Genomic DNA, 14,710 nt, shown 5'->3' with positions numbered 1-14,710 from the left:
ATGATGATAAATACAATCCACCTGTGTGTAATCAAGTCTCCGGTATAAATGCACCTGCACTGTGATAGTCTCAGAGGTCCGTTAAAAGCGCAGAGAGCATCATGAAGAACAAGGAACACACCAGGCAGGTCCGAGATACTGTTGTGAAGAAGTTTAAAGCCGGATTTGGATACAAAAATATTTCCCAAGCTTTAAACATCCCAAGGAGCACTGTGCAAGCGATTAATATTGAAATGGAAGGAGTATCAGACCACTGCAAATCTACCAAGACCTGGCCGTCCCTCTAAACTTTCAGCTCATACAAGGAGAAGACTGATCAGAGATGCAGCCAAGAGGCCCATGATCACTCTGGATGAACTGCAGAGATCTACAGCTGAGGTGGGAGACTCTGTCCATAGGACAACAATCAGTCGTATATTGCACAAATCTGGCCTTCATGGAAGAGTGGCAAGAAGAAAGCCATTTCTTAAAGATATCCATAAAAAGTGTGGTTTAAAGTTTGCCACAAGCCACCTGGGAGACACACCAAACATGTGGAAGAAGGTGCTCTGGTCAGATGAAACCAAAATGGAACTTTTTGGCAACAATGCAAAACGTTATGTTTGGCGTAAAAGCAACACAGCTCATCACCCTGAACACACCATCCCCACTGTCAAACATGGTGGTGGCAGCATCATGGTTTGGGCCTGCTTTTCTCCAGCAGGGACAGGGAAGATGGTTAAAATTGATGGGAAGATGGATGGAGCCAAATACAGGACCATTCTGGAAGAAAACCTGATGGAGTCTGCAAAAGACCTGAGACTGGGACGGAGATTTGTCTTCCAACAAGACAATGATCCAAAACATAAAGCAAAATCTACAATGGAATGGTTCAAAAATAAACATATCCAGGTGTTAGAATGGCCAAGTCAAAGTCCAGACCTGAATCCAATCGAGAATCTGTGGAAAGAACTGAAAACTGCTGTTCACAAATGCTCTCCATCCAACCTCACTGAGCTCGAGCTGTTTTGCAAGGAGGAATGGGAAAAAAATTTAGTCTCTCGATGTGCAAAACTGATAGAGACATACCCCAAGCGACTTACAGCTGTAATCGCAGCAAAAGGTGGCGCTACAAAGTATTAACTTAAGGGGGCTGAATAATTTTGCACGCCTAATTTTTCAGTTTTTGATTTGTTAAAAAAGTTTGAAATATCCAATAAATGTCGTTCCACTTCATGATTGTGTCCCCCTTGTTGTTGATTCTTCACAAAAAAATACAGTTTTATATCTTTATGTTTGAAGCCTGAAATGTGGCAAAAGGTCGCAAAGTTCAAGGGGGCCGAATACTTTCGCAAGGCACTGTACATTGAGGAAAAATGTACTTACTATCAGTAAAGTCAGACTGGGGGGTTTAGAAGAGTTTGGGCTGAGCGGGAGCTGAGACCAACTCAGGTTAGGGTGTAGGGTTTGAGCATATCCTGACGGTAGGGAGGGGGCCGTTCCTCTTGCTGTTCCGTCGGTAAGCAACAAAGTCTTGTAGTGGATGTGAGCTTCAACTGGACGTCGGTGGAGTGTGAGGAGGAGCAGGTAGACATGGGAGAACTCAGAGAGGTAGAACACCCGGTGGGCTGCTGCATTCTGGATAAATTGCAGAGGTTTGATGGCACAAGTGGGGGAGCCCAGCCAACAGCGAGTTTCAGAATTCCAGATGGGCGAGGACAAGTTCCTGGATTTGGACCTGCGCTGCTTCCTGTGTGCGGTAGTGTCGCACTATACGGATGTTGTTGAGCATGAACCTGCAGGAGCAGGAAGGTTGCAAGTTCGAATCCCCGAGCTGACAAGCTACAAATCTGTCGTTCTGCCCCCTGAACAGGCAGTTAACCCACTGTTCCTAGGCCGTCATTGAAAATAAGAATTTGTTCTTAACTGACTTGCCTAGTTAAATAAAGGTAAAATAAAGGTTAAAATAAATTAAAGGAGTTGGTCACTGCTTTGATGTTTGCAGAGAACGGGGTGTTGTCCAGTGTCACACCAATGTTCTTTGCGCTCTGGGAGAGGGACACTGGAGTTGTCAACCGTGATGGAGGTGTTTGTGTGGGTAGGCCTTCCCCCGGGAGGTAGAGCAGCTACATGTTGTTGAGTTCGAGGTGGTGGGCTGGCATCCAGGTTGCGATATCTGCCAGGCACGCAGAGATGCGTGTCGCCATCTGGGTGTCAGAAGGGGGGGAGGGGGAGAAGTAGTTGAGTGTCATCTGCATAGTAATGATAGGAGAGACAATGTGAGGATATGACTGAGCTGAGTGACTTGGTGTATAGAGAGAAGAGGGCCTAGAACCGAGCCTTGGGGGACACGAGTAGTGTATGTGTGTGTGTGGTCCAGACACAGATCCCGTGGTCTGAGCAGTCTGCCAGGTAAAATGCAGAGTCTGCAGCGTCTGAGACGTCCAGCCCTGAGAGGGTGGAGAGGAGGATCTGATAGAGCCTGAGACGTCCAGCCCTGAGAGGGTGGAGAGGAGGATCTGATAGAGCCTGAGACGTCCAGCCCTGAGAGGGTGGAGAGTAGGATCTGATAGAGCCTGAGACGTCCAGCCCTGAGAGGGTGGAGAGGAGGATCTGATAGAGCCTGAGACGTCCAGCCCTGAGAGGGTGGAGAGGAGGATCTGATAGAGCCTGAGACGTCCAGCCCTGAGAGGGTGGAGAGGAGGATCTGATAGAGCCTGAGAGGGTGGAGAGGAGGATCTGATAGAGCCTGAGATGCCCAGCCCTGAGAGGGTGGAGAGGAGGATCTGATAGAGCCTGAGAGGGTGGAGAGGAGGATCTGATAGAGCCTGAGACACCCAGCCCTGAGAGGGTGAAGAGGAGGATCTGATAGAGCCTGAGAGGGTGGAGAGGAGAATCTGATAGAGCCTGAGATGCCCGGTCCTGAGAGGGTGGAGAGGAGGATCTGATAGAGCCTGAGACACCCAGCCCTGAGAGGGTGGAGAGGAGGATCTGATAGAGCCTGAGACGTCCAGCCCTGAGAGGGTGGAGAGGAGGATCTGATAGAGCCTGAGATGCCCAGCCCTGAGAGGGTGGAGAGGAGGATCTGATAGAGCCTGAGAGGGTGGAGAGGAGGATCTGATAGAGCCTGAGAGGGTGGAGAGGAGGATCTGATAGAGCCTGAGACACCCAGCCCTGAGAGGGTGAAGAGGAGGATCTGATAGAGCCTGAGAGGGTGGAGAGGAGAATCTGATAGAGCCTGAGATGCCCGGTCCTGAGAGGGTGGAGAGGAGGATCTGATAGAGCCTGAGACACCCAGCCCTGAGAGGGTGGAGAGGAGGATCTGATAGAGCCTGAGACGTCCAGCCCTGAGAGGGTGGAGAGGAGGATCTGATAGAGCCTGAGACGTCCAGCCCTGAGAGGGTGGAGAGGAGGATCTGATAGAGCCTGAGACGTCCAGCCCTGAGAGGGTGGAGAGGAGGATCTGATAGAGCCTGAGACGTCCAGCCCTGAGAGGGTGGAGAGGAGGATCTGATAGAGCCTGAGACACCCAGCCCTGAGAGGGTGGAGAGGAGGATCTGATAGAGCCTGAGACACCCAGCCCTGAGAGGGTGGAGAGGAGGATCTGATAGAGCCTGAGATGCCCGGTCCTGAGAGGGTGGAGAGGAGGAACTGATCTGGTTGTGTCGAAGGCAGCGGATGGCTGTAGGAGGATGAGAACAGAGAAAGAGTAAGCTTTGACAGTTCAGAGAACCTCTGACACAGAAGAGCAGTCTCGGTTGAGTGACCCATCTTGTAGCCTGACTGGTTCCGGGTCCAGATTGTTCTGAGAGGGATAATGAGAAAGTTGGTCTGAGACCGCGCACCCGAGTGTTCTGGAAGGAATAGAAAGGGATGCAGGTCTATAGTTCGACGTCAGATGAGTTGTTGGTTTCTTGTAGGGGATTAACTCGGTCCATTTTGAAGTCAGAGGGGACGCAGCCAGTGGTCAGGGAGGGGTTTATCAGGAGTGGGAGAAGATCCCTAGAGGAGGGGATGGGGGGGGGGTCGGGCGTTCAGACCTCACTAGTCGCAGGATGTCATCTTGCGAGAAAGAGGTCAAGGCCTAGCGTAGTTCTGTGTGATTGAGACCAGTGAACGAGGAGCAGATGGCGTCAACCTTTTTTCCTTTGAACGTGGTTGAGAAAGTCGTCCGCAGAGCGAGAAGGCGGAAAAGAGTTTCCTGGGGTTCGAGGGTTCGAGGCAGTTAGCTTGAAATTTAGTGTTAGAAATTGGCTTTAGCAGCGGATACAGAGGAAGAGAAGGTAGAGAAGATGAAAGGATGATAGGTCCTCCGGGAAGTTTAGTTTTTACTCCGTTTTCACTCAGTTGCTCGCAGCCCTGTTTTGTAACCTGGCAATGAGTCACGCAGCCACAGAGCAGGAGGGGAGGGCCGGCACGGCCAGGAGGGAAAGGGGGACAGTACGAGTCATAGGATGCGGAAAGGGAGGATAGTTGGGTCGAAGAGACCGACTCGGGAGACAGGAGGATTTATCAGAAGGGAGAGAATGAAGATTGCAACGGTGCATGAACATCTGGGTATGGGGTATGGTCTGATTGGCTAAGGTTGGAGGAGAGGGAGACAGAAAAGGGAACAAAGTAGTGATTAGAGACCTGGGGGGGGGGGGGGGGGGGGGCAGTGGAGGGGGGGGGGGTACAGTGAGATTAGTAGGAGAACAGAGACCTGGAGGGGGGTTACAGTGAGACTAGTAGGAGAACAGAGACCTGGGGGGGGGGGGGGGGGGGGCAGTGAGATTAGTAGGAGAACAGAGGCCTGGAGGGGGCATTACCATCTCACTACTACTACTACTACTACTACTACAACACTCCCTCAGGTCTCTATCTGAACTCTGTTTGCAGCTGGTCTGTGGGCTCAAATCACAAACGCTTTGAACATAGTGGAGTTCCCTTTTTAATCTGCTTCCTGTATTTACTTCCTGTGTAAACCCAGAGCCTACGCAGACGCCGGGCCATCCGTCGCGCACGACGAACATCCCGAGGTAAAGGAGGCGGGGTTTGTGAAAGAGGCAGAGTCAGAGGCCGAGAGTTCGGTGGAGGCCAGCGACGGAGAGGAGGGCGAGGAGGGAGGAGCGGATGAAAAAAAGAAGAAACCACGATCGGGATTCCGTGACCGCAAGGTAATCAATAAACTATGACAACCCACAGCCATTCCCACAGACACAATCAGTCCCTCAGGGCATGAGCATCTCACTACTACACTCCCTCAGGTCATGACCATCTCACTACTACTACTACTACTACTACTACTACTACTACACTCCCTCAGGGCATGACCATCTCACTACTACTACTACACTCCCTCAGGTCATGACCATCTCACTACTACTACTACTACTACTACTACTACTACTACTACTACTACTACTACTACTACTACAATCAGTCCCTCAGGGCATGAGCATCTCACTACTACTACTACACTCCCTCAGGTCATGACCATCTCACTACTACTACTACTACTACTACTACTACTACTACTACACTCCCTCAGGGCATGACCATCTCACTACTACTATTATTATTACTACTACTACTACTACTACTACAATCAGTCCCTCAGGGCATGAGCATCTCACTACTACTATTATTACTACTACTACTGCTACTACTACTACAATCAGTCCCTCAGGGCATGAGCATCTCACTACTACTACTACACTCCCTCAGGTCATGACCATCTCACTACTACTACTACTACTACTACTACTACTACTACACTCCCTCAGGGCATGACCATCTCACTACTACTATTATTACTACTACTACTACAATCAGTCCCTCAGGGCATGAGCATCTCACTACTACTATTATTACTACTACTACTGCTACTACTACTACAATCAGTCCCTCAGGGCATGAGCATCTCACTACTACTACTACACTCCCTCAGGTCATGACCATCTCACTACTACTACTACTACTACTACTACTACTACACTCCCTCAGGGCATGACCATCTCACTACTACTACTATTACTACTACTACTACTACTTCAATCAGTCCCTCAGGGCATGACCATCTCACTACTACTACTATTACTACTACTACTACTACTTCAATCAGTCCCTCAGGGCATGACCATCTCACTACTACTACTACTACTACTACAACAATCAGTCCACACACACACTCGCAGGCATCTCTCCACTCTCCTCGTCTCTCCACTCTCCTCGTCTCTCCACTCTCCTCGTCTCTCCACTCTCCTCGTCTCTCCACTCTCCTCGTCTCTCCACTTTCCTCGTCTCTCGACTCTCCTCGTCTTTTATCGTCTCTCCACTCTCCTCGTCTCTCCGTCTCTCCACTCTCCTCGTCTCTCCGTCTCTCCACTCTCCTCGTCTCTCCGTCTCTCCGTCTCTCCACTCTCCTCGTCTCTCCACTCTCCTCGTCTCTCCACTCTCCTCGTCTCTCCACTCTCCTCGTCTCTCCACTCTCCTCGTCTCTCCACTCTCCTCGTCTCTCCACTCTCCTCGTCTTTCCACTCTCCTCGTCTCTCCACTCTCCTCGTCTCTTCTCGTCTCTCCACTCTCCTCGTCTCTCCACTCTCCTCGACTCTCCTCGTCTCTTCTCGTCTCTCCACTCTCCTCGTCTCTTCTCGTCTCTCCACTCTCCTCGTCTCTTCTCGTCTCTCCACTCTCCTCGTCTCTTCTCGTCTCTCCACTCTCCTCGTCTCTCCACTCTCCTCGTCTCTCCACTCTCCTCGTCTCTCCACTCTCCTCGTCTCTCCACTCTCCGTCTCTCCACTCTCCTCGTCTCTCCACTCTCCTCGTCTCTTCTCGTCTCTCCACTCTCCTCGTCTCTCCACTCTCCTCGTCTCTTCTCGTCTCTCCACTCTCCTCGTCTCTTCTCGTCTCTCCACTCTCCTCGTCTCTTCTCGTCTCTCCACTCTCCTCGTCTCTTCTCGTCTCTCCACTCTCCTCGTCTCTTCTCGTCTCTCCACTCTCCTCGTCTCTTCTCGTCTCTCCACTCTCCTCGTCTCTTCTCGTCTCTCCACTCTCCTCGTCTCTTCTCGTCTCTCCACTCTCCTCCACTCTCCTCGTCTCTCCACTCTCCTCGTCTCTCCACTCTCCTCGTCTCTTCTCGCCTCTCCACTCTCCTCGCCTCTCCACTCTCCTCGCCTCTCCACTCTCCTCGCCTCTCCACTCTCCTCGTCTCTTCTCGTCTCTCCATTCTTCTCGTCTCTCCAATCTTCTCGTCTCTCCACTCTCCTCGTCTCGTCTCTCCACTCTCCTCGTCTCGTCTCTCCACTCTCCTCGTCTCGTCTCTCCACTCTCCTCGTCTCGTCTCTCCACTCTCCTCGTCTCGTCTCTCCACTCTCCTCGTCTCGTCTCTCCACTCTCCTCGTCTCTTCTCGTCTCTCCACTCTCCTCGTCTCTCCACTCTCCTCGTCTCTCCACTCTCCTCGTCTCTCCACTCTTCTCGTCTCTCCACTCTTCTCGTCTCTCCACTCTTCTCGTCTCTCCACTCTCCTCGTCTCTCCACTCTCCTCGTCTCTTCTCGTCTCTCCACTCTACTCGTCTCTTCTCGTCTCTCCTCTCCACTCGTCTCTTCTCGTCTCTCCTCTCCACTCTCCTCGTCTCTCCACTCTCCTCGTCTCTCCACTCTCCTCTTCTCTCCACTCTCATCGTCACTCCTCACTTGTTTAGTTAGCTGGCATCAAATCAAAGATCCTCTTCACTGGGTGTGGGTGGGTGTGTGGGTGGGTGTGTGTCCATCTCTTTTGTGCAGCCAAACCTAATTTAACAAACGCACTCGATATTTAATTTGACGGAGCGTCTGGAACAGCGTGTTGAGTACTTTAAAAATCACAGTTCATCCAGTGATGAGTCAGCGTCCAGCCCCGCCCCCTCCACCCAGAGCGAATCAACACGCACATCTCCACTCAGAAACATATCAGGACACCCCCCCCCCCCCCCCCATTTACATTTTCACAGCTTTTCAGGTTAACGAGGTTGGGTTAGACAAAACAGAAACACACACGCACACACACACGCACACGCACACGCGCACACACACACACGGTGAAGGTGTTTGATTAGATACCAGCTCGACTAAATTAAACTGGATGCTTCCTTCAGCTCCACAGTACACCAGCATTGTGACAGGGAACAGAGAGGAGAGGTGTGTGTGTGTCTATGGAGCTAACAATGTGCACCACTTCACAACACAAAACACGAGACAGGGTTGTGGCAAAGAGAGGAGTTGGGGGGGGGGGGGGGGGGGGGGCATGTCAACCTTTTGTCCTATCGAGTACCCATAAAACATGGTGATATACGATGCCAACCGCCTCCTATTGACCACATCCCAGAATGCTGCTGCTGCTTCTCTTCGCCACAGCGACAGTTGGCACCAAATCAAATGCAACTGGAGGAATCGTGAAGAAATATGTTGTTGAAAGGGCAGAGAGAGGCTAGTCTTTTTTATTCTGTTCATTTCTGTTGGAGGAGCAGAACGTGTGTGTGTGTGTGATGGACCAGGGACTGTGATGAGGAACGGACTGTCTTAGCGTAGTAAGTTATAGGACTACATCATGGTGGAACAGTGACTGAGGAACGGACTGTCTTAGCGTCGTAGTAAGTTATAGGACTACATCATGGTGGAACAGTGACCGAGGAACGGACTGTCTTAGCGTCGTAGTAAGTTATAGGACTACATAGTGGCGGAACAGTGACTGAGGAACGGACTGTCTTAGCGTAGTAAGTTATAGGACTACATAGTGGAACATGATATCGTAAATACACAGCTACAAAAACTTCTAGATGAAAACTGTCTTGGTCAACAGTGTGGTCTACAGTTTATCCATTATCTCAGGCGAACAGAACCGCCAGACTTCCTTAACATTAGAGATTGCGCCCCAGCTGTTGTTTAACAAAGAGAGACGTACCCCTTCCTCTGAGCTTCCCCGAGGTACAGGGGGGAAAAACAGTTACATTTTCCCGTGTCCTTGTTCAGCCACGACTCTGCGAAACAGGATATTGCATCAGGAGAAAGCCAATCCATAAAACGATTGAAGCGTAACCTTCTGTCATATTCATAGCCTATCGAAGGGAGAGAGAAGGGAATATTTACTACTGTTTTTAAAACGGGGAGGTTGATTTCTGACTGGACGTTTTAGCTTTGGTGGAATTCTCCACTCTGCTTGGTCGACATCCCTCTCTTGCATTCTGTAGACTGTATAACAGGGCCAAAAGTATGTGGACACCTGCTCGTCCAACATCTCATTCCAAAATCATGGGCATTATTATGGAGTTGGTCCCCCCCCTTTGCTGCTATAACAGCCTCCACTCTTCTGGGAAGGCTTTCCACTAGATGTTGGAACACTTCTGTGGGGACTTGTTTCCATTCATCCACAAGAGCATTCGTGAGTTCGGGTACTGATGTTGGGCGATTAGGCCTGGCTCGCAGTCGGCGTTCCAATTCAACCCCAAAGGTGTTCAATGGGGTTAAAGTCAGGGCTCTGTGTAGGCCAGTCAAGTTCTTCCATACAGAAATTTGACACACTGACTTGTTGGAAAGGTGGCATCTTATGACGGTGCTACATTGAAAGTCACTGAGCCCTTCAGTTAAGGCCATTCTACAGCTGATGTTTGTCTATGGAGATTGCATGGATGTGTCCTCAATTTTATACACCTGTCAGCAAAGGTTGTGGCTGAAATGGCCAAATCCACTAATGTGATGTGGTGTCTACATACTTTTGGTCGTATCTATGTGTACATACTACCTCAATCAGCCTGACTAAGCAGTGTCTGTACGTAGACTCTCTACTGTCTATAGCCTCTCTACTGTCTATAGCCTCTCTACTGTCTATAGCCTCTCTACTGTCTATAGCCTCTCTACTGTCTATAGCCCCTCTACTGTATATAGCCTCTCTACTGTCTATAGCCCCTCTACTGTCTATAGCCCCTCTACTGTATATAGCCTCTCTACTGTCTATAGCCCCTCTACTGTCTATAGCCTCTCTACTGTATATAGCCTCTCTACTGTATATAGCCCCTCTACTGTCTTTTTACTGTTGTTTTAGTTCTTTACTTACCTGTTGTTCACCTAACACCTTTTTTTGCACTTGGTTAGAGCCTGTAAGGAAGCATTTCACTGTAAGTTGTACACCGGTTGTATTCGGTGCACGTGACTAATAAACTTTGATTTGTGTATTTATGGAAATAGGGTATAGGAATAGGCAAATTACAAATCCAATGCCCTGCTGTGTGCTGTCCTGCTGTGTGCTGTCCTGCTGTGTGCTGTCCTGCTGCCCTGCTGTGTGCTGTCCTGCTGTGTGCTGTCCTGCTGTGTGCTGTCGTGCTGTGTGCTGTCGTGCTGTCCTGCTGTGTGCTGTCCTGCTCTGTGCTGTCCTGCTCTGTGCTGTCCTGCTCTGTGCTGTCCTGCTGTGTGCTGTCCTGCTGTGTGCTGTCCTGCTGTGTGCTGTCCTGCTGTGTGCTGTCCTGCTGTGTGCTGTCCTGCTGTGTGCTGTCCTGCTGTGTGCTGTCGTGCTGTGTGCTGTCGTGCTGTGTGCTGTCGTGCTGTGTGCTGTCGTGCTGTGTGCTGTCCTGCTGTGTGCTGTCCTGCTGTGTGCTGTCGTGCTGTCCTGCTGTGTGCTGTCGTGCTGTCCTGCTGTCCTGCTGTGTGCTGTCCTGCTGTGTGCTGTCCTGCTGTGTACTGTCCTGCTGTGTGCTGTCCTGCTGTGTGCTGTCCTGCTGTGTGCTGTCCTGCTGTCCTGCTGTGTGCTGTCCTGCTGTGTGCTGTCCTGCTGTGTGCTGTCCTGCTGTCCTGCTGTGTCCTGTCCTGCTGTGTGCTGTCCTGCTGTGTGCTGTCCTGCTGTTTGACAAAACATTTTTTACGTGCGGTGCCAGTCAAGTGGGCTACGCCGTCGTCTGTACATCACGACGTCGTCGCCATTGGCGACGGCTGTCAATCATCATCATCCCTAACCCTATCGGGGAGGGATGGTTCCAACATGGCCACCTCTTCTCAACACAAAACACGATGTCGTGGATAGAAATCTGACTGTCAGGTGAGCGAGGGATGAAGAAAGAGAGAGAGAATTGGGAAATGAAAAGGCAGAATGATCCTTGTGGCAGCTAAACGCAATGCTATCTGAGGAGCTGTCAGCACTGTGTGGATGAACACAGTAGTCTTAATGTCTGATGTTGATCGTCTCGTGGGTGGGTGGGAGAGAGCGAGATCCTTCCCCTGTCTATCTGTCTCTGAGTATCTGTCCCTAATAGGATTTGGGTTGCTTTCAGGGCTGTATCTCTCCCCCAATGGAAGACTAGATTTGAATGGCTCAAGTCTGTCTGATGGTCTCTGATCAGTACTGTGACCTGAATGGATCAGTCTGTCTGTCTGGTCTCTAGTCAGTACTGTGACCTGAATGGGATCAGTCTGTCTGTCTGGTCTCTAGTCAGTACTGTGACCTGAAATACTTTTGTTTTGTTGGGAGTCTTGGAGAAGGGCAGAATGATGCTGAGACTCAGATTTTCCACTTTTTAAAATGAACATCAAACAAAAGCCAATGATTGCAAAGTTAAACTATCAATATAGTCTGTCTGCGTGCCAATTGGATTGTGTAATTTGTAATGCTGTGGAACTGTGGGTATGTATGGCTTATAACCAATGTAGAAGTCAGGAAATGACATGCAACCGATTTTTTTTTATCTTGGCTGAAAAGGATAAATAATCTCTTTGAAGAAGCCGCCAATGTCTAAAACAGGAAGTAGAGCGTACTGCTTCTCCTTCTCTGGCCAATAGGAATGGCTACTGCCAGGCTAACTGGTTATGTGTGTGTGTGTGGCAGGCTGGCTTAGGGTTGCAAAATTCCGGTAACATTCCCAGGTTTTCCCAGACATCCCAGTTGTAAGATTCATGGAAATATGTCCAGGATTCCTGGTAAACAAGGGAATTTTTTAAATTCAATTTTGCAACCCCAGATGTCCTCTGCCTTGGTAAGATAGAAACCTAGAAGTCCTTTTTTTTGAAAATGACTGTTAATTATTCATTTTGGGGTGTAGCGCTTCACAAAACCTACGGTTCGATACGTATTGCGGTTTTGGGGTCACGGTTTCGGTACAGCAGGACAATTAAATGCCATTCACAATGTTGTTTGCATTGTCTGTTGTGACAGGATTGTTATGTTGAGCCTCTCAAGTTTCTCCTCTGATGCTGCGTTTGCAACCATGTGGGAGGTAGGGATTTACCAGTTGTGTGTGTGTGTGTGTGTGTGTGTGTGTGTGTGTGTGTGTGTGTGTGTGTGTGTATATACCAGTTAGATGCATTCATGTGATTTGAACTTGTTGAGAAACGCAGATGGGCTAATGTGATGGGATGTCACTGCATCGGACAATTAATTCAACATCGGCTTTGGCTTGCTTATATACTGTAGAGTGGGTGAACTGTTTGCTGAAATCGGTGCAAGATGGACTTTCGTAACGTGTCTCGAGCTCTTTCACGAGGCGCTGAAACCCCTCATTCTCAACCACCGAGAATCGACACACGTTCGCTATAAACCAAAGACTGTAAAAAAAATATAAACTTAGCCTACCTATCGCTCATGTTGTTTCTTTGGCCCGGTCGGAATCAGTTGCCGTCTGCTTGAATGCAGAGGGGAGACCATGTTGTTTCTTTGGCCCGGTCAGAATCAGTTGAATGCAGAGGGGAGACCATGTTGTTTCTTAGCGTTTCCGTCTTGCTCTGGTATCCTGGGGAGATGTCGGTGTTAACGTGTCTACGTATTTGAGGTGTTGGCAGTTGCACAGGCTATTCTGGTTGAGCAGTGGCAACATATACCCTCTATGCCCTTCGCTGTTGTAACCTACTGGGAAGACGAAATGTTCCCAAACTAGAGGTTTAACCGATGATGAAGATCCTCCTGGTTTATCCACCACTCTCCACGATACACAACTAGTTCCCCGCTGCGCCTCACAAAAGGACCGTTTTCAAATGGGCCAGATTTTTGATTACAACCTCTGCGTAGGCGCTAGTAGTTTTTAACAGAAGATTCTGGAATCTTTTCAGCTCAGATGTACTCAACAGGCCTTCAACACCACATTGGAATGGGTTTTTTTATTTTGTAAATCTAAAGTACCAGTTGTAACTAAGCGTTTCACAGTATTTTTTTCACAGTACAGTATTCACTATTTGTTGTATTTGACAAATGGTGGGAAACTAAATGGTGTCTTCATGTGTTTCATACTTAGCCTTAATGTTTCATTTTATTTTAAAAATAAACACCAGTCCCTCATTTTAGTCAACCCTGTTACATGAACTGAACTCTTGTTTTTTTTAAGGAAGTTATGGTATTTTTAGCAACTGGATAACTGCATATTTCCACCCGGAAGCGCTGATGTCTTAGTGTCTCTAATAAATTACAGAACCAGACAAAAAAAAGTTTGGACATAGCTACTCATTCAAGGGTTTTTCTTACTTTTTAATGTTGTCTATATTGTAGAATAATAGTGAAGACTTCAAAACTATGAAATTACACATAAAAAGTGTTTTACACAGATCCAAATATTTGAGATTCTTCAAAGTAGCCACCCTTTCCCTTGATGACAGTTGAATTTCTCTCAACCAGCTTCACCTGGAATGCTTTTCCAACAGTCTTGAAGGAGTTCCCACTTATGCGGAGCACTTTTTGGCTGCTTTTCCTTCACTCTGCGGTCCAACTCATCCCAAACCATCTCAATTGGTTTGAGGTCAGGTGATTTGTGGAGGCTGGGTCATCTAATGCAGCCCTCCATCACTCTCCTTCTTGGTAGAATAGCCCTTACACAGCCTGGAGGTGTGTTGGGTCATTGTCCTGTTGCAAAACAAATTATAGTCCCACTAAGCCCAAACCAGATGGGATGGCGTATTGCTGCAGAATGCTGTGGTAGCCAAGCTGGTTAAGTGTTTTCTTTGGGCTGAAATCTGAGACTGGTAACTCTAATGAACTTATCCTCTCCAGCAGAGGTAACTCTGGGTCTTCCTTTTCTGTGGTGGTCCTCATGAGAGCCAGTTTCATCATAGCACTTGATAGTTTTTGCGTCTGCACTTGAAGAAACTTTTTAAAAGTTCTTGACATTTTCCAGATTGGCTGACCTTCATGTCTTAAGGTAATGATGGACTGTCCTTTTCTCTTTGCTTATTTGTGCTGTTCTTGCCATAATATGGACTTGGTCTTTTACCAAATAGGCCTATCTTCTGTCATGACGATCTGAAGGATCAAAGTGTGGGTTCACAATCCAGATGTGTTGGTCATTACTGAGACGTGGTTAAGGAAGAGTGTTTTGAATACTGATGTTGACCTTTCTGGTTATAACCTTTTTTCTGCAAGACAGATCTACCAAAGGTGGGGGAGTGGCAATCTTTACCAAGGATCACCTTCAGTGCTTGGTTGTCTCCACCAAGTCTGTCCCCAAACAATTTGATTTGCTGGTTTTAAGCATTAAACATATATTTTTGTTGACTGTTGCTGAGTGTTATTGTCCTCCATCAGCATCGGCCTGTACCCTAAGCTCTCTCCTGGCCTGTCACACTAAGTCTGAATTTGTCCTGCTAGGTGATGTCATGACTCTCTGTGACGATCTGAAGGATCAGGTGACAGTGGATCCGTCTCTACACCGTGTTCTCTCTCTCGTAGAGGTGTGGGGGGGAGGTCGGAGGTCGGCTGTTTTTATGACGGTCGTAAAATACGCTGCCTCTGTTCTCTGTGGTGTTCCA

At 48.7% G+C, this 14,710-nt stretch overlaps 1 protein-coding gene across 1 annotated transcript in view; it reads left to right on the top strand.

The window, feature by feature from the left end:
• Positions 1-14,710, top strand: part of micu1 (mitochondrial calcium uptake 1) — a 108,357-nt gene that overhangs the window by 9,826 nt on the left and 83,821 nt on the right. The window contains exon 3 of the mRNA XM_036946048.2: positions 4,949-5,135. Coding sequence (XP_036801943.2) covers positions 4,949-5,135 — 187 coding nt within the window. The remainder of the gene's footprint in view (positions 1-4,948; positions 5,136-14,710) is intronic.

This window comes from Oncorhynchus mykiss, chromosome 16 (genome assembly GCF_057628025.1).
Source record: "Oncorhynchus mykiss isolate SJ-2025 chromosome 16, ASM5762802v1, whole genome shotgun sequence".
In the NCBI taxonomy this organism is placed as follows: domain Eukaryota; kingdom Metazoa; phylum Chordata; class Actinopteri; order Salmoniformes; family Salmonidae; genus Oncorhynchus; species Oncorhynchus mykiss.
This window is presented reverse-complemented; position numbering and strand designations above follow the sequence as displayed.